The sequence below is a fragment of the Salmo salar genome, chromosome ssa21 (genome assembly GCF_905237065.1).
Source record: "Salmo salar chromosome ssa21, Ssal_v3.1, whole genome shotgun sequence".
NCBI classification, from domain to species: Eukaryota; Metazoa; Chordata; class Actinopteri; order Salmoniformes; family Salmonidae; genus Salmo; species Salmo salar.
Genome location: NC_059462.1, coordinates 12,103,823 through 12,125,415, shown reverse-complemented (window position 1 = coordinate 12,125,415; position 21,593 = coordinate 12,103,823). Strand labels below are relative to the sequence as shown.

The 21,593-nt window shown below is 43.0% G+C and overlaps 2 protein-coding genes and 1 long non-coding RNA gene across 5 annotated transcripts; 2 read left to right on the top strand and 1 right to left on the bottom strand.

The window, feature by feature from the left end:
- Window positions 1-101: 101 nt before the first annotated feature.
- ankar (ankyrin and armadillo repeat containing) lies at window positions 102-10,737 on the top strand. Of its 2 annotated transcripts, none has more exons than XM_045704433.1 (23): window positions 102-853; window positions 1,043-1,480; window positions 2,277-2,440; window positions 2,556-2,671; window positions 2,863-3,043; window positions 3,149-3,371; window positions 3,452-3,490; window positions 3,589-3,790; window positions 4,202-4,410; window positions 4,556-4,660; window positions 4,892-5,139; window positions 5,322-5,490; window positions 5,570-5,811; window positions 6,055-6,208; window positions 7,575-7,736; window positions 7,999-8,105; window positions 8,266-8,388; window positions 8,661-8,819; window positions 8,990-9,107; window positions 9,616-9,725; window positions 9,904-10,100; window positions 10,188-10,234; window positions 10,326-10,737. In XM_045704433.1, the coding sequence occupies exons 1-23, from the start codon at window positions 229-231 to the stop codon at window positions 10,544-10,546; spliced, it is 4,359 nt and encodes a 1,452-aa protein (XP_045560389.1). In that variant the 5' UTR covers window positions 102-228; the 3' UTR covers window positions 10,547-10,737. The 2 variants fall into 2 exon arrangements, with proteins under 2 accessions (XP_045560389.1, XP_014019729.2); XM_014164254.2 differs by having other exon boundaries at window positions 8,658-8,819.
- A 27-nt stretch (window positions 10,738-10,764) lies between these two features.
- On the bottom strand, window positions 10,765-16,598 carry osgepl1 (O-sialoglycoprotein endopeptidase-like 1). 2 transcript variants are annotated; one of them, XM_014164257.2, is made up of 7 exons: window positions 16,053-16,597; window positions 15,525-15,912; window positions 15,254-15,458; window positions 14,768-14,916; window positions 13,411-13,541; window positions 10,989-11,060; window positions 10,765-10,917 (listed from the first exon to the last, which is right to left on the bottom strand). In XM_014164257.2, the coding sequence occupies exons 1-7, from the start codon at window positions 16,256-16,258 to the stop codon at window positions 10,833-10,835; spliced, it is 1,236 nt and encodes a 411-aa protein (XP_014019732.1). In that variant the 5' UTR covers window positions 16,259-16,597; the 3' UTR covers window positions 10,765-10,832. The 2 variants fall into 2 exon arrangements, with proteins under 2 accessions (XP_014019732.1, XP_014019731.1); XM_014164256.2 differs by having other exon boundaries at window positions 15,254-15,912; window positions 16,053-16,598.
- Window positions 16,599-17,015: 417 nt separating this feature from the next.
- LOC106581730 (uncharacterized) lies at window positions 17,016-21,186 on the top strand. Its single transcript, XR_001323172.2, has 3 exons — window positions 17,016-17,783; window positions 18,128-20,104; window positions 20,224-21,186. It is a non-coding gene; the product is annotated as an uncharacterized lncRNA (long non-coding RNA).
- The last annotated feature ends 407 nt before the right edge of the window (window positions 21,187-21,593 follow it).

The window sequence follows — 21,593 nt, the reverse complement described above, 5'->3', positions numbered from 1 at the left end:
GAATTTACGAACGCACCCCAAGTCTGTCTAGACATCGCGCGCCCGTAACCAAGGCAGAGCGTCTTGGTTGCCAAGAGCAAAGAATCTTACACATTCATTTGGACTTTTGAGACAACAATATTGTGCTGTGATGGTACCAACAAGTTTCACCCATTATTCTAAAACGGTCTATGCAAGTCATTTAGAGTGTAAGCAATGGTTCAAATAGCCTGCTAGCTAACGTAAACTATGGAAGTAATGTCGCGCTCACTGACATCCAGTTCTTCGTCCAGATTACAACATTCTTCTGTTGAAGAGAAGGATGACACGGCCTACCTTGCTGCATTGACAGCTCAAAGAAATGCCAACGCTTTCTTTGAGAAGTACGAAAAGGGTGAAGTTCAGGAGTTGCTGAGCCTGACCTCTTGTAACTGGTTTCTGGGTGGCGATGACTTCACTCAGCCAGTTGAAATGCCGCCAGGCATAATCAAACAAATGAGGAACTTCACCGACTCAAACTGCATCATTCTCGCACCTGTGGATGCCCGAGTCCCTCTTGATTACAAGGTGGTCCATCAAATAGTCCGAGAGCTCACAGTTGGCATCTATTGTTTCAACCAAGTGCCATTTATAAGTCTTGAGCCAAACTTTGACCAGAGCACCTCGTGCCAACTGTCTCCAGCATATTATGATACGAAAGTAGGTCAAATTTTGGTTAATATTGACTACACTATCAAGGCTCTTTGGCATGGAGCCTATATTCCTAGAGAAAATCGCATTCGCTTCTCTGAACTCTGGAGAAGCAGCATGGGTGTCGACTCAAATGGAGTACCCCAGACGAAGAAAGATGTGTTTGCAGAGTTTCTCACTGCAGGTATTTGGGTGACAGACAGAGAAATGTAATGTAATGCAAGATCAATACTGACATAGATAAACGCATGCCCTAACTTTGAGGCAAAATTGTGTCCGTTTTTGTAATAATGATGTTGATTAGATTCAATTGAACATGCCTACTTTAGAAATAAGATTCCCCTCAACTGGTGATGCTTGTTCCATCCTCCAGGTCTTCAGGACATCTCAGAGGAGCCCTGTTACCAGGGCATATACAACATGGAAGTCAGTGTGGATCCTACCTACGACCCCAACAGTGCAGAGGAGGAGAGCCTTTTTTCCCAACACCAGGAGAGCATCCTGCTTAAGCTGACATCCTACCTGTCCTCTGCCCGACAGCACGGCAACCTGTTTGTGTTCGAGGGCGCCCACAGTCTGGCCAGTGTGGTGAGGCTGACTGAGGAGAGGCTGGAGCTGGCCACCTACCAGAGGCTGCAGCAGAGGCTGGGTCTACAGGCAGGCCTGGTTAGGGGCTGCTTGGAGAGGAAGGCAGAGGTGTGCAGAGACCTGGCTTACCTGCGCCTCCTCACCTTCCTGGTGCCCTTCCTGGTAGGGCTAAAGAAGAGGATGAAGATCCCAGACCTGGCGCAGATGCTGCCTGCTTACTCAGGTTGGTTGCTACAGCGCAACAATGAAATATAAATTACAGGATCTCCATGAGCAACACTAGCTACATCTCTGTGCTACTTACTTACTGTGTTCATAATGCTATTTGAATTCTAGACTGAGGCCAATTTTCTGTCACTGAAACAACTAGGTTCCCCATTGCCTAATAAATCAGACTTTTATACCAATACTTAATATACAGTCTGAAACATAGCAATGCAAAATCAAAGTTTTCCTTATAAGCCAGAATGTTGACTACAATTCCTTTTTAACTTACTCTACCGGTTGTGTGGTTGGTCCTTCAGCTGCTCGAAACTTTTGACAAAATATCCACAGTACAGCGTTGTTTCACAACTTTTTTAGAGCGCCAGTACTGCTGTTGAAATGTATATCACCTGACACGTGTAAAACCATGTAAACACCTGCAGACTTCGGTTACTGTACTTCCGTCTTGTGCACATGCCTTTGGTCACAAGCAAACAAATCTTAATTGCCACACACACAGAGATACGTATTTTGAAGTCAGGCTAATAACACTTTCCTTTGGATATTACCTCACATTTCAACCAACTGAAGGACCAACGCCACAGACAATCGGCAGAGTAAGTTCAAATTATGTTTATTCAACATTCTGACTTGTAGGAACGGTTTGGAATGTTTTAACATTAATGTGTGTGGCGATGCCTGCATAATTTGAAGGCATTGCCACGTTTCGTGCCTAGGTTCCCTATGGCTATCATACCATTGACTCTGGGGTTGCAACATATGTGTTTATCGTTGTTTTCATTCTGTTTTTGTAGATGATAAACTGAAGACAGAGAGGGAATTACCACCATTGCTCCTTGGACCTGCGTTCGCCTGTAAACATTTTCCGTACAAGTCAGATGAGTATTTTCACCTTCACGGTGGGATTGAAGTTGACATCGGAACCCCTCAGCTGGAGGAGGTCTCTGAGGAAACAAAGGTGAGAGTTAGATTCACTTACTAGTGAGCCGTCACAAGCCACTTAAGAGCTATCTACTTCCACAGTGAGGCCCTAGTTTCATAATGAAATCAGGTTGTCTTGTGGTTCCCTCCAGGAGGCCTTTGCTGCACTGCAGAGTCTTGCAGTGGATCACCTAAGAGACCTGCTAAGTCAGGACACCACCTACAAAGAGCACTTCCCCGTACCAGTCCACAAGGTCAACGGCAATAAGTATGTTAAGTTCACTTGCAGAGAAGCTGTCTTAACATGCACGCATAAACACACACATCTCACTTACATTGAGCTCGGAGGCCTTGTACTCCACACACTCGCACACAGATGCACTTGTAAGAGAACACAAACCCATGCTTTTCAGTGTCCAATGGTCAGGCTCTTACGCGCTGCTTGATGTCTTTTGGCAGCTATCATGTGATCTCCATTGAGGTGGGCTCATTCTACCCTCAGCCTAACGTGGTTCCATGGTGGGAGGCCCTCAACACTGCCGTCAAAACCCTGAGAGGGAAGAGACTGCCTCTCTCTGACGTTCAGCTGCATGAGCAGTTCAAGAAGACATTTGGCTACAAAAAGGCCATCAATTGCAAGGTGATGATGAAAAAGAAGATATAGGAAGCTGTTCTCTTTTTTTTTAGTATTAGGTAAATGTAAAAGGCTTGTATGATCGTGTGTGTTATTTCTCACTGGGGTCAGAGTGTGCCATTCGGCCTGCGTGCTGCGGCAGAGCGCGGCCTATCCGCTGTGTTCTACTCGCTGTGCCGCCGGAACTCTCCATCTCACCTGGGAGTCCTGGACGAGCAGGGCTACTCCCTGCTGCACCACGCCGCCAAACACAACCACACACACATCATCTGCCAGCTGGCCACCACCGGGGTCAACCTCAACCAGACAAGCAGCGGCAGGTTCAGCCGCACAGGTCAGAGACATGCCTCTTTCTCCCTTACTCTCATTTACACACTGTCCTCAAAACTGTTTACAAACACCTTTATTTTGCAGTGAAATCTGGAGGTGGTGTTGGGCCCCCAAAAGGAGCTGGTAAGCACATACCAGTGTGAACATGCCAGCCTCACTCTACTGTAACGAAATAGGGCTTTCAGACACGGCTTTCCACTCTTTGTTTGTACCTGTTCCAGGCTCCACTCCCATGCACCTGGCTGCTCAGTGTGGTTCCCTGGAGGCCATCAGCTGTCTGCTGGCTCTGCAGGCCGACCACCGGCTAGTGGACCGCAGGGGCTGGATGGCTGTGCACTTTGCTGCCTACTACGGCCAGGTGGCCTGCATACAGGCCCTTTGCAGGAAAGACCCAGAGCTGGTGGAGATGCAAACCACTGCCGAGTGAGTGAGGAGACACTTCTAGGTTTAGAATAGATGACATGTCTAACAGGGATCAATAGGATGCAACAGCAGGCCACTGGCACCGTTACACAGATGCTTTCAGTGTCATTTAATGTAACACTAGCATGACATTGCTCTGTAATCAGCACATACAACAGTGGAGGTTGCCGAGGGGAGGACGGCTCATAATAATGGCCGGAATAGAGTCATTGGAATGGTATCAAACACAGTGGTTTCCATGTCGTCGATACCATTCCATTGACTCCATTCCGGCCATTATTATGAGCCGTCCTCCCCTCGGCAGCCTCCACTGACATACAAGTAACAGACACCACAAAATGCACTGGAGGTGGTACGGATGCATCTTCTACGTGCACACAGGTTGACGGTGTTGTTTTTTTGTCTCCTCAGGTACCGCAGCTGCCCGTTGCTCCTGACGGCCACGTCGGGCTCCGTGGATGGCCTGGACTACATGCTGTCCGCAGGAGCCGACTGGCGGAGGAGGGACAGCAAGGGCAACGACGTTGTGCAGCTGGCCGCCCTCTACTTCCACCCCAAAGTCCTCAGGCACCTCATCTCGCTGGGCCTGCCGGACCTGCCTGTCTGGAAGATCCTCGTGGGTACGCTGCCTGGTGGAAAAGATGGAGATGGGGAATTAGCTAGCGAGCGAGGGTTAAGCGAGGCCAATGTTTGGATCGCAGGTTGTATTCGTTCGATGAGTCTGCACTGATACGGAGGTGTGTGTGTGTGTGTGTGATGGAGCAGAGATGCTGCACAGCGAGGACCACCGCAGGCTGGAGATGGCCATACGCTGCCTGGAAGCTCTGTGTGTCACAGCCAAGTCCTTCTGGAGGGATATCATGGATGCAGGTGAGTGAGTTTTTGGAGGGTTTGGGCCTATATTAGACAGGAATGCCTTGTTTTATACTAGCCATGAATACTAGCTTTGTATTGCCAATTTACAACCATGCTTGGAGTTATACTTACAGCATTAACATTACATAATTAAACATTTTTTTTATACTACGGAATACAAAGCTAGGCCAATTGCAATAGAATCAAAATATCGAAGGACCCTAAAGCAGTTGACCTATTCTGTAGGAGGGATCCCGGCCCTGTTGGAGCTAATGCGCAGCACAAGACCAGCGCTGCAACGTATGGCTGCCGCCGTGGTGTGTCACATCTCGGAGAGGACGCCCGTGTGTGAGGCCCTGGTGCGCTATGGTGCCGTGCCGGTGCTGATCAATCTGCTGGGCAGCCAGCAGGCCGAGCTCCACTCCCGCTGTGCCCTCATGCTGGCAGACCTGGCAGGGCACAGTGACCAGTACCAGTCCCTCATAGCCCAGCAGGTTAGTACTACTGATATAATCAGTCTTTCCCATAGCCCATCTGGTTAGTATTGCTGTAACTAATAGGTGTGTTCAGTTATAACCAGGTGTGTGTGTGTGCGCGCACACGTGTGTGTGTCTGTATTTGTGTATGTTTGACGATTCGTGCGTGCGTGTTTGACAGTTTATTCCTGTGTCCCCAGGGTGGAGTGGCCCCGTTGGTGAGGCTCCTGGGCTCGGACCTACATGATGTGCTGGTGAACACTGTGCGGTGCATCAAGGCGCTGTGTGTCCATAGCCCCGGCAACCAGACGGCCGTGGCTCTGGCTGGGGGGATTCCACAACTTGTGGAGCTCTTGACTGTCAGATCAGGTACACTGTTAAATCATGAGTAAGACGATGATGATATAGAACATGATGATGAATCGTCTTTCTGGCCATGTATCTCCAGAAGTGTTGCAAGAGGAGGTGTGCGCGGCTCTGGCTGAGCTGGCTAAGGGACACCGGGAGAACCAGGACACCATCTGTGGAGCGGGCGCCGTGGCCCCGTTGGTGCTCATACTGCGGGGGAGGAAGATAGCCGCGCAGGTGAAGGCGGCCAGAGCCCTGGAGGCCATCGCCGATCACAACCCTGCCATACAGGCCCGCTTTCTGAAGAAGTCGGCCGCCAAGCACCTCCTACGACTCTTAAAGGTCGGACCTGAGCAAGTCAAATCATTGTTTCCCTCATTTCTAAATATGCTTATGGAATTCTTGAACATTTTATATTCATGTACTTTAACTTGTGTCCCCTGGGCCATGTTCAGGGTTGAGTTCAGTAGGGCACACTGTATCAAACTGTTTTGCAACAGAAAATGAACATCTGTGTTCTTATGGGACAAATTCAGATAGTACCTCCCCATTTCAATCTTTTTCTCCCTATTGAACGTGACCCAGGTGTTCCAGGTGGAGGCGAGGGAGCAGGGGGCCGTCTCTCTATGGGCCTTGGCAGGACACACTCTGAAGCAACAGAGACTCATGGCAGAGCACATCGGCTACCACTTCATCCTCGAGCTCATCCTCTCCTCCTCCGACAGGATGCAATACGTCGGTAGGTTCTCTCATTTCTCATATTTTTTGTTTTAAATGTACTTGCTCTGTACTTGCTAAGTCTCTTACGCAAAAGAGGTCTTTTACACCAAAGTAATCTCTCTCACAAGAGGATGTTAAATGGCAATCATCGGTTCATGAACAGAGTTGGCTCGCTGACATCAAGCTTTTCCAGACATTTTATTCAGTCAAGGGGATGCAGTCTCCGGGGATCGATGAAACTAAACACTGAGTGTCGTAAAACAACGAAACTTCCATGCGTTGTTGACAGGCGACGCAGATAAATGATTGACTGTACCATAAACAGGCACCCTGAGGTTTGTGCTGGAGCGAGGCTCACCTCTGTCACCGCAAGATCAGCCGCCTCCTACCCCCAGACGGCTTTCCTCTGCTAGACTCATCACTCGCAGCCAGAGCACAGGAAGGCATGCAGTCAGGAATGCCTGTCTGTCTATCCCTCCATTGGGGATCCCAACACCTTGAAAATAAGAGGAAAACAAAATTGAATGTGACAAACATTTCAATATCCCAAAGTTGATTTGGAAGAACTGGGGTATCAATTGGAATGGGATGGGTCACTCCCCATACCTCTGTCATTCCTTGAACACGTGTTCCCGGGTATTTTTTTGTTTGTTGCTGTAACAAGTTAAGAGCCTCTACTCTTCCCTCAGGTCCTCGGGCTGTCACACATGTCTACAGAACATCTGTACAGCAGCCTCTGAAATAGTTTCTGTCCAGACAAGACGACAGATGGTTCTTTAATTCCAGCCTTCTTTTTCACCAAACAAATGCCTGTCGTTCTCTTAAAAGGGAGACGAACTGAGGTTAATGATGTGGAAATGGTAGGCCTGCGCCTGACCACAATAACACCCCGACCAATGGTTTAAAAAGTGAATGTACAGATTTAATTCTAGGTAACACTTTACCTGAACCGTTTGTCACAAAGTCTACATAACGCCATCATAGTAATGGCATAACAGTCATGACCGCTAATGGCAGCTTACAGCCCTAGCGACTAACTTTACACTATGCTAACCCAAAATTGTTATTAGGGCCAACTAATTGACAGGTGATAACTCTAGCCAACTAGCTTACCTAGATAATATTTTCCGCCATGACTTTCATGAGCTGACAGCTGGCAGCAACTTATGCCTTCGTCCTGTCATCTTTACTGATGGACACCACTGCTGGCCGACACTCCATAAAGGCATCCCTCACTCACATCCCAGCACTGCCACCAATTGTCAAATGTGGTGTGGAGGTTTCAGATCTGGTCAGGCCAGAGAGGGCCCTTATGAAAGAATTCAAGTCAAGGTTTACATTCAATTCAGCTTGGTAAAGTGTAAACAAATAGTATTGTGTTTCAGGCTGCCAGGCAGTTATAGCACTGAGCAGGGACAGTCGGAGCCACCAGGACGGGCTGTGTAAAGAAAATGGGGTGCCCCCACTGGTTCGTCTACTACGGGGGTCCCGGACCACAGAGAGTACCCTCCTCAGCGTTATACGATCCCTGGGCATCCTGTGTATTGGTTTGTACATTCTCACTGTAGCCTTAATCTTATCTTGAGAAACACACAGTACATGCACTCAAAGGTTTGCATAAACCATGCATTGGTATCAATGGGAGATTTGATTTCATGATACTACTTGATGATTTTTGCCCATTGATGTTTTAACAGTGCTACAGTAGTAACATGGCTTTCAGACTTGACTTGGAAACAGGTCATAGTATACAAGCTAATAATATACCATGACTTCTAGTGCATGCATTTTTTGTACATCTATTTTTAGGAGGGGCACACACCAATAACCCAAACAGCCAGAGGGTCATAGCTGAGGAGCAAGCCATTCCAACTCTGTTAGAACTTGTGAAGCACCAACAATCACTGCAGGTCAAGGTAAATACATTTGAAAATTGATCACAAAAAAAAAAAAATGTTCTTTCCTCTTAAATGTCCTTGGTAGTGCCACAAAAGTCCCACAAACAAAGGGTGTCCAATAATAGAATTTTCCATTGAAAGAAATTGAGGCTTGGGTGACATGTTGATTCTCCCTCAGGTCCAAGTGGCTCAAACGCTGGCCTGTGTGCTGCTTGGAAACCAGGACCTACAAACAACCTTCTGGGAAAAAGAGGAGTTTACCTACAAAACAGTTCTAGAGTTGCTGCGAGTGCCAGATCAGGTAAACCATTTGAAAGGTGTGGGCTACTTCAAACCAACTTTAGCCCAGAACCTTTCGGTATGTCAGCACAGTCACTAACAAGATGAGGTGGAACAAGTTATGGGTCTAGTAGAGATTTGAAAGAAAAGCATCCAAGATTCAATACTGTTATCTCAATGTGCAATGAACTACTGGCACCTAATGGTCAAGGACTGCTCAAGCACTAAGGGGTGTTGACACTCCGTAAAGTGCATTCCCCATGGCAATTTGTCATGTTTGCCTTTTCCCAGCAGGACATCTCCCTGGAGGCTGGTTATGCCCTGTCTCTGTTTGCCTACAACAACACCACCCAGCAGGCAGCCATCCTGCAGAATGGGGGCATTCCCATAGCCATGTACGAGCCCTTCTTGAACTCCAGGAACGAGATGGAGAGGGCCAAAGCTGCTTTTCAGGTAGCCATGAAGCAGATCATAAAAATTTTAAAAAATCACCTGACGGCCACAGTAATATTGAGTCATTAGCAGCTGCTGATTTGTATGTGTTTTCCGACTTGACACAAAATTAGCGTTAGGTAATGCCTTTTATCGCTACCTTTTCATTTCGTGGTAACTGGTCTCTCCAGATAGTTGTGCTGGCCAAAGTGATCACGGACATGGACCAGGTGACTCTGTCTGCCAGAGGGGTGACTGTCCTTGTAGACCTTCTGCAGTCCACTAATCCCAACACTGTGGTCCTGACAGGTAACTTCAGCCCAGTACTATGTATGGGAAGAACATTATATACACTGAGCAAAAATATAAAACGCAACATGTAAACTGTTGGTTTCATAAAAGACCCCAGAAATGTTCCATACGAAGAAAAAGCTTATTTCTCTCACATTTTGTGCACAAATTTGTTCACATCCCTGTTTAGTGAGAATTTCTGCCAAGATAATCCATCCACTTGACAGGTGTGGCATATCAAGAAGCTGATTAAACGGCATGATCATTATTTATTATTAATATTTATTGGGGACAATAAAAACCCACTCAAATGTGCAGTTTTGAGTGCACAGAAATACGTGATGAGATCCTGAGGCCCATTTTTTTTTAAGGTATCTGTGACCAACAGATGCATAATTTATTTATTTCAATTGACTGATTTCCTTATGAACTGTAACTCAGTAAAATCTCAAATTGGTGCATGTTATATTTTTGTTCAGTATAGAAGAACACTAGTCTTACCTTACTGCATACATTTTTGCCATAGCTCAGTTGCTAGCCAGTCTGGCTCACACCCGGGCAGGCATTCCTGATGCTATTGTCACCATGGGAGCTGTTGGTCACCTATGTGCTCACCTGTATTCTGAGGAGGAAGAGGTAAGGATGGGACTTGTGGTATGGGGGAGCATTCCTGTCTATGACTATTGCCTGAAATCTAACAGACTATCAAGATAATTCATTCTACAACCATCAATTGCTATCCAACTTTACATATTTCAGGTTACGATGTGCAGATTTGATACAAGCATGGTGATAAAATCTGGAATATTTTCAGGTGCGAACAGCATCTTCAAGTGCCCTCGGCTACCTCACCTTTAACCGTCACGCACATCGCCTCTTGTTGGTGGAATGTCGAAACACTCCATCTATGTACGACCTTTTGACCCAGCATCTCATCGAGGACGCCAAGATCTCACACATTTTTACTGCGGAGTTCGAAAGGCAGAAAATAGTGGGGCTGCCATCACTAAGGTATGTTTTGGTTTTTTTGCCCCAAAAAATCAATGCTTTCATATTTCTAGCTGGGATAACATCAATCATTTGTCCTTTTTAACACAGTTTGGAGATAAATGGTGGCCCACCTGTTCCTCAGCGCAACAAAAAAGGTACATTTTGTTATGCTGTACATAATTATAATTATTTGAATCTATTTCATATAAAAGTCGCAATCGTCTTTGTCGCCTCTACCTACGTCAGGTTTGTCCAAAAAGACAAGCCGCACTCCTGGCCTGTCAGTGTCTGCAGGCCACTTTGGGAGGAGCAGCTCGGCCCCAGTTCTCCAGCTTCAACCCCAGAGGAGCAGGACAGCCAACCCTAAGGTTAGGCTGCAGGGAGAGGGGCCAACCCATAGCTCCCAGCCCACCCTGGAGTCACTGAGGCTGGATAAGGACAGCCAGCGGCCCCGGCAAAGGCAGTGACCCCTGGAGGTCAGCCTAGGATCTAGCCTGACTGGGCTAGCTTAAAGTAGTAGTGAACTTATGACTCAGGGAGCCATTCTATTTATGTTCAAGATGAATGTATTACATTTATATTATTAATGGAAATGACTGACTTAATGGTATAATATATTGGAAGTCAATTGAATAAAAAAACAAAATGAAACACCTAACACAGAACGGAGTCATTTCTGCCAGGATGTATTTCAAAAGTTTAATCGTAAATAGTAGGAATTATATGCATCATGGATATGCACATAAGTGAACGTCAGTCCGTAAACCTCAGCTTTAATGGTGGAAGTTTGATAGCTGCCTCCTTCACTTCTGCTGTTATGTTCACACCCAGGGGAGCTCTAGAACACAAGGGGCAACAATTAAGCTATAGAACTGTTATCAATAGAAGTTAGTCATCTTTTTTACTTACTTGGGCTCATAGTTGACCTCCTCAGTATGGGACAGGATGCCCTTTCCTTCCCTCAGTCGCTCAACTCCATTCCTGAAATAAAGTGTGGTTGAATGCACTGGACTCCAAAGCCATATATAGGCTGTGTATTATAGCTTACTATCTTATGTTTTTATTATATACAGTACCAGTCAACATTTGACACACTACTCATTCAAGGGTTTTTCTTTGTTTGTACTATTTTCTACATTGTAGAATAATAGAAGACAAACTATGAAATAACACATTGAATCATGTAGTAACCAAAAAAGTGTTAAACAAATTAAAATATTTTATATTCTTCAAAGTAGCCACCCTTTGACAGATCCAATTAAATATGATTCCTGATTAAACTGTACAACATATGAGGGGTTATTTTGCAAAAACATATCTCCATTTGTATTTATCCTAAATGTTTGTGTGTTTTTATTTGTGTACACTCCAGGGAACTCGTCATATGTGAGGTAATATTTAGATTATTTTTTTTTTACACGTTTCTCGAGTTTCATCCTTCTGCCATCAAGAGTTGCAGTTTCTCATTTCTCCAGGTTATGTGCGTACGTATGGGTCAAAGTGTCCGTGGAGGACCGCACATTCTCCCGTCAAGTTTTTTTTATTTTTATAAACCCCAAAAAGTTTGCTTAGAAAGTGACGTACGCCTTCTTTTGTGCCTATGCAGCGTTTATAAATGATGCCCCTGGAATGCATTTCAATTAACAGGTGTGCCTTGTTAAAAGAATTTATGGAATTTATTTCCTTAATGTATTTGAGCCAATCAGTTGTGTTGTGACAAGGTAGGGATGGCATACAGAAGATAGCCCTATGTGGTAAAATACCAAGTTCATATTAAGGCAAGAACAGCTCAAATAAGAGAAACGACAGTACATTACATGAAGGTCAGTCAATCCGAAAAATGTCAAGAGCTTTGAAAGTTTCTTCAAGTGCAGTCGCAAAAACCAAGCGCTATGATGAAACTGGCTCACATGAGGATCGCCACAGAAAAGGAAGACCCAGAGTTACCTCTGCTGCAGAGGATAAGTTCATTAGAGTTAACTGCACCTCAAATTACAGCACAAATAAATGCTTCACAGAATTCAAGTAACAGAACATCTCAACATCAACTGTTCAGAGACTGCGTGAATCAGACCTTCATGGTCGAATTGCTGCAAAGAAACCACTAAAGGACACCAATAAGAAGGGACTTGCTTGGGCCAAGAAACACCAGCAATGGACATTCGACCGGTGAAAATCTGTTCTTTGGTTTGATGAGTCCAAATTTGAGATTTTTGTTTCCAACTACCGTGTCTTTGTGAGACACAGAGTAAGTGAACGGATGATCTCCGCATGTGTGGTTCCCACCATGAAGTATGGAGGAGATGGTGTGATGGTGCTTTGCTGGTGACACGGTGATTTAGAATTCACTATGCGAGGTGATATGTGCTTAGTGGGACTATCTTTTTTTTTTTTCAACAGAACAATGACCCAACACACCTCCAGGCTGTGTAAGGGCTATTTGACCAAGAAGGAGAGTGATGGAGTGCTGCATCAGATGAACTGGCCTCCACAATCACCCGACCTCAACCCAATTGAGATGGTTTGGGATGAGTTGGACTGCAGAGTGAAGGAAAAGCAGCCAACATGTGCTCAGCATATGTGGGAACTCCTTCAAGACTGTTGGAAAAGCATTCCAGGTGAAGCTGTTTGGGAGAATGCCAAGAGTGTGCCAAGCTATCGTCAAGGCAAAGGGTGGCTACTTTGAAGAATCTCAAATATTGTCACGTTCTTCAAAATGATCGGACCAAGGCGCAGCGTGAGTATAGTTCCACATATTTATTTAAGTGAAACTAACAAAATAACAAAACTTACAAAGACCGTGAGGACGTAGTGCCCAAACACACTAACAATCAATCAATATCCCACAAAACACAGGTGGGGAAATAGCTACCTAAATATGATCCCCAATCAGAGGCAACGATAAACAGCTGCCTCTAATTGGGAACCATATTAGCACCAACATAGAAATAGACATACTAAATCACCCCCTAGTCACGCCCTGACCTACTACACCATAGAGAACCAAGGGCTCTCTATGGTCAGGGCGTGACAAATATAAAATATATTTTAATTTGTTTAACACTTTTGGTTACTACATGATTCCACATGTGTTATTTCATAGTGTTGATGTCTTTACTATTATTCTACAATGTAGAAAATAGTAAAAATAAAGAAAAACCCTTGAATGAGTGTGTGTATATATATATTTTTAAATTAGTTATACTATTTTGATATTGAGTACTGCATTGTTGGGTAGAGCATGCAAGTTAAGAATTTCACTGTACTTGTGCATGTGACAAAACTAACGATATATTTTCAAAACCAAAATAACTAATAGTCTTCTACATACCATGCAATCATGACTCCATTGTCAGTACAAAACTTGGAAGGAGGACAAAGCAAATGTAATCCAGTGGTGTCTGTGACAATTTTCAAAGTCTTTCGGATGTACTGGTTACTGGCAACTCCTCCTGACACCACCTAACAGAGCAAAACATTTAGGACACCGTATGGACACCATACCATTGTTTGTAGAAATACTGTGCCTTCAGAAAATATTCACACCACATTACTTTTTCCAAATTTTGTTGTGTTACAGCCGGAATTGAAAATGTATTAAATTGAGATTTTGTGTCACTGGCCTACGCACAATACCGCATAATGTCAAAGTGGAATTAAGTTTTTCAAAATTGTTACAAATTATGCAAGCCTAAATAATTTCAGGAGTAAACATGTGCTTAACAAATTGCATGGACTCACTCTGTGTGCAATAATAGTGTTTCACAGGATTTTTGAATGACTACCTCATCTCTACCCCACACATACAATTATCTGTAAGGTCCCTCAGTTGAGCAGTGAATTTCAAATACAGATTTAATCACAAAAACCAGGGAGGTTTTCCAATGCCTCGCAAAGGGCTGGAGTACAGAGCCAAAACAAACCAAAAAGTGTCACTGCCCCAATACTTTTGGCGCTCATTGTACACTGAGTATACCAAACAGTAGGAGCACCTTCCTAATATTGAGTTCCTCTTGGCCTCAGGACAGTGTCAATTCATCGGGGCAAGGACTTTACAAGGTGTCAAAAGCGTTCCACAAGGATGCTTGCCCATATTGACCCCAATGCTTCCCACAGTTGTGTCAAGTGGACTGGAAGTCCTTTGGGTGGTGGAACATTCTTGACACACACAGGAAACTGTTGCGCGTGAAAAACCCAGCAGCGTTGTAGTTCTTGACACAAACCAGTGCGCCTGGCACCTACTACCATACCCATATTTTTTCTTGCCCATTCACCCTCTGGATGGTGCACACACACAATCCATGTCTCAATTGTCTCAAAGCTTAAAAAACCTTCTTTAACCTGTCTCCTCCCCTTCATCTACACTGATTTAACAAGTGACATCAATAAGGGATACCTTTCGCCTGGATTCTATGTCATGGAAGGAGCAGGTGTTCTTAATGTTTTGTTTACTCAGTGTATATTAGTGATTTATTCTTATTCATTTTTTTACAAATGTTAGAATTTCTTCTTCCATGGAGTATTTTATGTAGATCGTTGACAAAAAAAATGACAATTAAATCCACAACAAAGTGGAAAAAGTCATGGGGTGTGAATACTTTCTGAAGGAGATAATTCAATGCAATATTGTGGATTAGATCATCTTGATAGCTGTGAAAACCACTATCCAATGATAGGATTTCACTCACCAGTGTTGGATTGCAGGAAGGCAGGAGGCCTTTGGCCTTACAGAACAAAATGGCACGATGTGTGCGCTTGGCAATGTGAGAGGCCACTGTGTGCTGCATAGCAGCAGCTATGTCATTAACACATGACAACAAAGTTCCCTGCTCCACACCTTGGATGAAAAAACACATGTAGGTGCATTTTCACACAAAAATGATCTTTTGGTATTTGTTTCATTAGTCAATTGTTGATATAGTCCCAAAATGTTTTGCATATCAGCAATCAAGGATCAATATATAACTTTCAAAATAAAGAAATATAGCTGGGACTTCTGTATTTTGAAAGTTATATATCTCGAAACATTGATGGCTGGCTGACATGCAAAACATGTTGGGCCAATATCAACAATGGACTAATTGTCCTTCAATTTAAATTATCTGATTATATTAGTTGATTAGGGAAAGGTTATGATATAAATGCATATTATATCTTCATGAATTATTTATTACCTTCCTCCTTCTCTTTTTTCTGTATTGACATCGTCACCTGATTTCGCAGACCAGCGAAGGAAAAGTTACAGTCATAGTGCGCTCCCATTGGTGGCTTGAAGAGAAACTTCAACCTGTCTCCATCTCGAGCCAGAAGCTCTATTGCTTGACCCCCACTTATCATGGAGCACTTTGGGTGTTTGATGAGTGACAAACGTCTCGCCACCTGTGAACACACAAATGTCACAAATTCAAGGCCAAGAAAACCCACCGGCCAAGTTATACTCTTTACCTTGTCCATAGTGTCCCCTGGAGCTTCATCCAGTGTTTGACCCAGGAGAAGAAAGTCATCGATTCCTCTGGCCAGAGCCAAGAGAGAGTGACCCCCGGAGACTAGGAGGACGAGGAAGGGGAATACTACAGGCTGGAGCATCCTGACTGTCAGGGCATGGGCCTCCATGTGGTGGATGGGGATGAAGGGCTTCTGGTGTAGCTTTACAAAGTTCAGGCTAAAGTCCAGGCCTATCCCAAGACTCAGGGCCAGGCCCGGCTTCACTGTGGTGGCTACAGCAGACAGTTGACTCTGGGTGATGCCACTCCTCTCCATGGCCTCCTGGACGACACGGCCTATGTTCTCTCTGTGGAGCCGCTGGGCAACAGTGGGAATAATCCCACCAGTCCTACAATCAAATACAAATGGAGAACATGATGTCCTTTGCAAGGTTTTATCTTGAATCTTGACCAAGGGGGGCATTGCACTGATAAATAAGACGATCACTTTTGTTGAATGAACATGAAAAAAATACTATATTGTACCCACTTCATGTGCACCTCTTTTTGTGAATGAAGAGATTCTCCAAGGATTAAGCCTGTTTCATCCATTACAGCCGCACCTGTCTCGTCGCAGCTTGTCTCAATGCCGAGAACAAGCCTGGAACTCATTTTTCTTCTAAAAGCACATTTGCTTAAAATCTTGACTCTAAACATACGTGTGCCCTGTTGAGCCGAAGCTTTAAATGCAAACATTTTATTTCACTAAACCCAATTTTCCTGCACTAGCCAAAGTACATGTTTAAATTACTGAAATTTGGTATGCACCGCTATCCGTAGAGCATCGCAAGAGGCGAGATAAATAGCTCTGCTACCAGGGACCATTACGATGGTCTATTAGTATTTTCTAAAGGTATGTCATTCATTAATAACTTGATTTTAAGTATCACGACAATGCCACTGTCAGGTGACAATTAAATACGTTTGCATTTGTCGCAAAAGCTCAAATTGCGATGCTGATTTTCTTTTTGTGCGGAGCTCCACGACCTCACGCTTCTACTTCAGAGGAGCTTGTGTCACATGTAAACAATTCCTCCATGAAACATCAAATAGTTTTCTAGTTAGGTCCAGTTACATTTTTCCGAGTTGAAAATGAGTGGGCCTGCCAAATGATTGCTACCAACCGGCCAGACTTTTCCCACCGTTGTAAATGTAATCTGTGGCAGATATTTTTCCTTCTAACCCCCCCCCTCTTAAAAGATTTAGATGCACTATTGTAAAGTGGTTGTTCCACTGGATATCATAAGGTGAATGCACCAATTTGTAAGTCGCTCTGGATAAGAGCGTCTGCTAAATGACTTAAATGTAAATGTAAAATGTGAAAGAACATTTTAAATGTTTTGTGGGTATCGACAGGAATTTGTTTTAATTGAATAACTACTTTTTTTTATTAACCTAGAAAACAAAACTGTGGGTGGCTCTGAATAGTGATAGCCTTTGTTTCAGGGGGAAATTATATGCAGTTGGACATCAACAAGCATTGACGGAAATGTAGAGCCAGCTATTTGGATGAAATGTCACTTTTTACAGTTCTAATCAAAGCTGGTCCACAAGGCACATTTAATTCGGCAATCAATATGCGATATGAATTCAAAATGTGTACTTGTTGTATTTTGTTCGTCTGATGTAAAAGTATCCTCACATCTTTGCGGCACTGCATCCAATGTTTATCTTATTTGGATGATTTTGCAACAACGGGCACTTCTATGTCCTTGGGGTAGTACATTTTTTGAATTTTATATAATTTTTCATTTTTTAATTCTTTATATGTTAAGTTAACACGACAATCACCCCATACCTTTTTTAACACCTCTCTATCAAGTATTTTAGCATATTTTCAGATGTATTTTATACCTACATTTCACTTTTTCCCTTGTCCCTGACCCAGAATGTTGAGCTTCTACTATGTTTTTCTATAGGAAAACATTGTATAATGTGTAATTATTAATGTTATCTACTAGAGAAAGAGTCAATGAAATGAAATTTATATCAATATTTATTGTGAGTATGCCCTTTTATATTGTTTTTGTTTTTTTACACAAAATATACCTGTCCGTTGGTAGTCGTGTAATTTCCACCATTGAGGACAAATTCCTCATTAATAAAGTTTTTTCAAAAGACTTAATTTAGTTACCATGGAAACTTATTGTGACACTGAAGCACATGGCTGCAACTTACAGTTGTTCCAGATGTGATGTCCAGAAGTTGAAGAAAAATCGAGGTAAATATTGCTTGTGTACAGAATATTTTTATTGTCAGTCATTTCCAAACAGGCTATACTTAAAAAAATATATATATTTAGATTTTCTTTTCATATTTGATGTATTTAGTGTAAACTATATGCTAGCTGTAATACTAGCGAAAGCATGCTAAGCAGCCTGTCATTTTTCTCCAAAAACTGTAGAATCATAATTTCCATCAGTCATTTCTTTTACAAACTTAACAGTGGTGGAAATGACAAAAAAACATTCTCTTATTCGTTTTAAACTTTAGGCTTATTTAATCCTGTTTCAATTTGTTTAATCTCGAAAATTCTCCAAGGTGTGTATTTTTCTTTGTTTTTAGAAGATGCCACATAAAACAGCACAGAGGTCACTGACATGACAAAAAAAAGTATCCTATATGATACCAGGAACATTTGCAATAAGACAGGGAGAGATGCTGGAAGAAAAAGGAGAAGTGAAATCTATCTCTGAGCTGACAAAGCGAGAACAAAGAAGCAAGAGAAGGCAATGGAAATGCAACCAATGGAATAGAAGACAGGCTTGAAAGAGAACAGTTGCAATGGAGACCTACCTATCAGGCAACACAACACCTCAGTCACCAGATGACTTGCAGCCAGAACATGAGGCCAACATACCTGCCCCTGATGCACGACATGATACCCCTTCCTCATCGTCTGCAACAGGAATGAGAAGTCAAATACTTGCTGGAAGTAAAAAAGGTTGGAAGAGGTCGCTCAAAAACATACACAGATCTTTGCATGACAATGTCAAACCTGATAATGCATTACGGAAAGCTGAGAAAAACTGATGAAGAAAATGGGGAGAAAGATTCCTCAAAGACAAAAAGAAAGGGAACTGAAGGGAACTCTGAAGAACTTGAGAAGGATTTTATTGTTTCAAAATGCCATCATTGCAGAGTTAAAGCAAAAATATTTTAAAAAATGTGCATTGCCAAGGACAAACAAGTGGTTTAAAAAGTGCTCAGAGGCAACATCCTGAGAAAGTATGGCCTGGTCAAAGCCGCAAACAGATCATTTGGATTTTCAGCAAAAGCAATGAGGGCAAATGAAAACAGGCCAACAAGTCTTCAATACTCCAGGAAAAAGCAGTGTAACAGAATTAGCACAGCCACAGAAGAGAAAATCACTTGATTTTATGAACGTGATGACAACAGTAGAGCAACAACGGGATAAGGACACACTAAGAAGGAACAAGAAGAAAAAACAGAAGCGCTTCTTTAATGGCATAATTCAGAACCTTTTCCTACTATCCATTCTGCAAAATACGTCCTTTTTGGGTTGTCAAGCCAACAGTCCAGGATAGGGACACATGCCTCTGCAAAACCTACGCCAACCTCCAGTTCATGGCAGACAAACTACAGTATCACAAAGTGATCAGCTGCAACAACATTGAGAACCTTATTGAGTCTTTGTGCTGTGAGAACCTGAAGAAAGAGTGCATGTACACAGTGTGCTCCCTTTGTCTAGCAAAATAGTTAAAAACATTTGACTTTGATTCTGGTGATCAGACATGGTGGTTTGAGTGGAAAAACAATGCTGACGAGAGAGAAGAAAAACAAAGACATTTGACAGTAAAAGAAAAGGTGTGTGGCACACTGCAGATTCTACTGGAGGACTTCTCCAAAGGATTGAAAGAGAAGTTGGGGAAACACGTGCACAACATTTGACACCAATACTCAAAACTGGTGAGAATTAAAAGTGAATCTGGAGAAAGAGGAGATCATCATTGACTTTGCAGAGAACTACCTGTGTAAAGACACCAGTGAAATCTAGGCAGTTCACTTTGGTGATTCATACAAGCAGGTGACTGTCCACACCTGTGTTGGATATACCACAATTATACAGTTTCACTTTGCTCACTGAGCTCTTCGATAACCCCTCTGCTATCTGGGCCCATCTCTCAAAAACACTGGCCTACTTTCTTGTGCTCTGCCCATCGGCTACTGCTGTACACTTTGTGAGTGATGGGCCTACAACCCAGTATAGGTCAACATTTTTTTTATACTATCGCTCCACCCTTCCGTTTGAAATGGGCTTCCAGAGAGTCACATGGAATTTCCTAGAAGCCGGACATGGAAAAGGCCCAGCTGATGGGGTAGGAGCATCTGTGAAACAAAGAGCAGATGGAATTGTGGCACAAGGCAAGGACCTCCCAAATGGAAGAACTGTATTTGAGGAATTGTCAAAAGTTCAGTCAGCTGTCAAGCTCTTATATATCTCAAAGGAGATAAAGAGCATTGGAGGCCTTCCCACCAGATCACCTGGAGACAATCTGTGGGACAATGAAGATACACCAGGTAATAGTTGTGGGTTATTTTATGTCAAATCTCACATTTGTTATACAAACATTATCACTAGACTATGCTATCATTACATATTTTGAATGTGCATAACTTTTAGAATTTCTTGTTTCCAGATCGTCACCGACGGTCCACAGGATACTCAGTTGCTTCTGTTCCTTTTCCACATCACTGCACTCCACAGACTGTGACTCTGTTTGAAAAAATAGAGGCAGACCAAGATGGAAAATCCAACACATCTCACAGCGCCTTCCAGCCTGTTGAAGATCAAGTGAAGCATTGATTGGAAAGTGGTGTGTGGTGGAGTATGATCAGGACGTTTACCCTGGTATCGTGCAAGACGTTCACACAGAGAGTGGTGCTCTTGTTAAAACCATGAGTCGCGTTGGCCCCAACCGTTTTTTTTGGGCCAATGAGAGACATCATATGGTACAGACCACAGCATGTGCTTAGACTTGCCCCTGAACCCGACCCGGTGACCAAAAGGCAAATGGAGCATGGTTGGTCTGAGAGGAATGTGGCTCTATTTCTAAGCCTTAGATACTCATATACAGTAGAAAGCAGGACATAAAACCATGCATTAAATAAAACATGTGCAGCTCATAATTAACTTTTCCCTCAATATATAGGTGCTGGAAGTTCTAGTTGTTGCATCTAAGTGTAGTCAAAGACAAAACGTTGTTCTCATGTTAAAAAGATGCTAGTTCGTGTTTTAGAATCTTTGTCTTATATTATTTGTTTAAGGTTTTCCTAAAATTAATAATTCGACACGATGCCTGAATGTATAAACTTGACTTGGCGACAGCTGAAAATATTTTGCATGAAAAATATTTCCACCCAACCTTTTTGTGAGATTATGATAACAACCATATGATTTCCCTATCTAAAACAAATCAATGTAAATTATACATAATATACTAATTTACCTCAGAAATATGTGTTGTGGTGGAAATTACATTATGTAAAATAAAATTACTTAGGAAAACAATATTTTATTGCTAACATTTTGAACCACAACCATTGTTAATTTGTGGTGCTGACTTGACTGCCGGTTATTGGAGGGAAACGATTTCCTGAACATCAACGCCATAGTAAAACGCTGTTTTTGGATATAAATATGAACTTGATAGAACTAAAAATGCATGCATTGTCTAACATAATGTCCTAGGAGTGTCATCTGATGGAGATTGTCAAAGGTTAGTGCATCATTTTAGCTGGTTTTATGGTTTTGGTGACGCCTGTCTTTGAATTGACAAAACATTACACACAGCTATTGTCAATGTACTCTCCTAACATAATCTAACTTTATGCTTTCGCCGTAAAACCTTTTTGAAATCGGACAACGTGGTTAGATTAAGGAGATGTTTATCTTTCAAAGGGTGTAAGATAGTTGTATGTTTGAAAAATGTGAATTTTGACATTTATTTGGTTTCAAATTTGCCGCTCTTGAAATGCACCTGCTGTTGATAGGGTGCACCACGGGTGG

Bases quoted from the DNA above. Each gene is read 5' to 3' on its own strand.
- ankar (XM_014164254.2), top strand. From the start codon at position 229: ATGGAAGTAATGTCGCGCTCACTGACATCCAGTTCTTCGTCCAGATTA. The intron at 9,726-9,903 runs GTAAGGATGGGA...GAATATTTTCAG, and splicing joins TGTATTCTGAGGAGGAAGAG to GTGCGAACAGCATCTTCAAG. The intron at 10,235-10,325 runs GTACATTTTGTT...TACCTACGTCAG, and splicing joins TCCTCAGCGCAACAAAAAAG to GTTTGTCCAAAAAGACAAGC.
- osgepl1 (XM_014164256.2), bottom strand. From the start codon at position 16,258: ATGTTTGCATTTAAAGCTTCGGCTCAACAGGGCACACGTATGTTTAGA. The intron at 15,913-16,052 runs GTGGGTACAATA...ATTTGATTGTAG, and splicing joins CAAAAAGAGGTGCACATGAA to GACTGGTGGGATTATTCCCA. The intron at 11,061-13,410 runs GTATGTAGAAGA...ACTTTATTTCAG, and splicing joins AATGGAGTCATGATTGCATG to GAATGGAGTTGAGCGACTGA.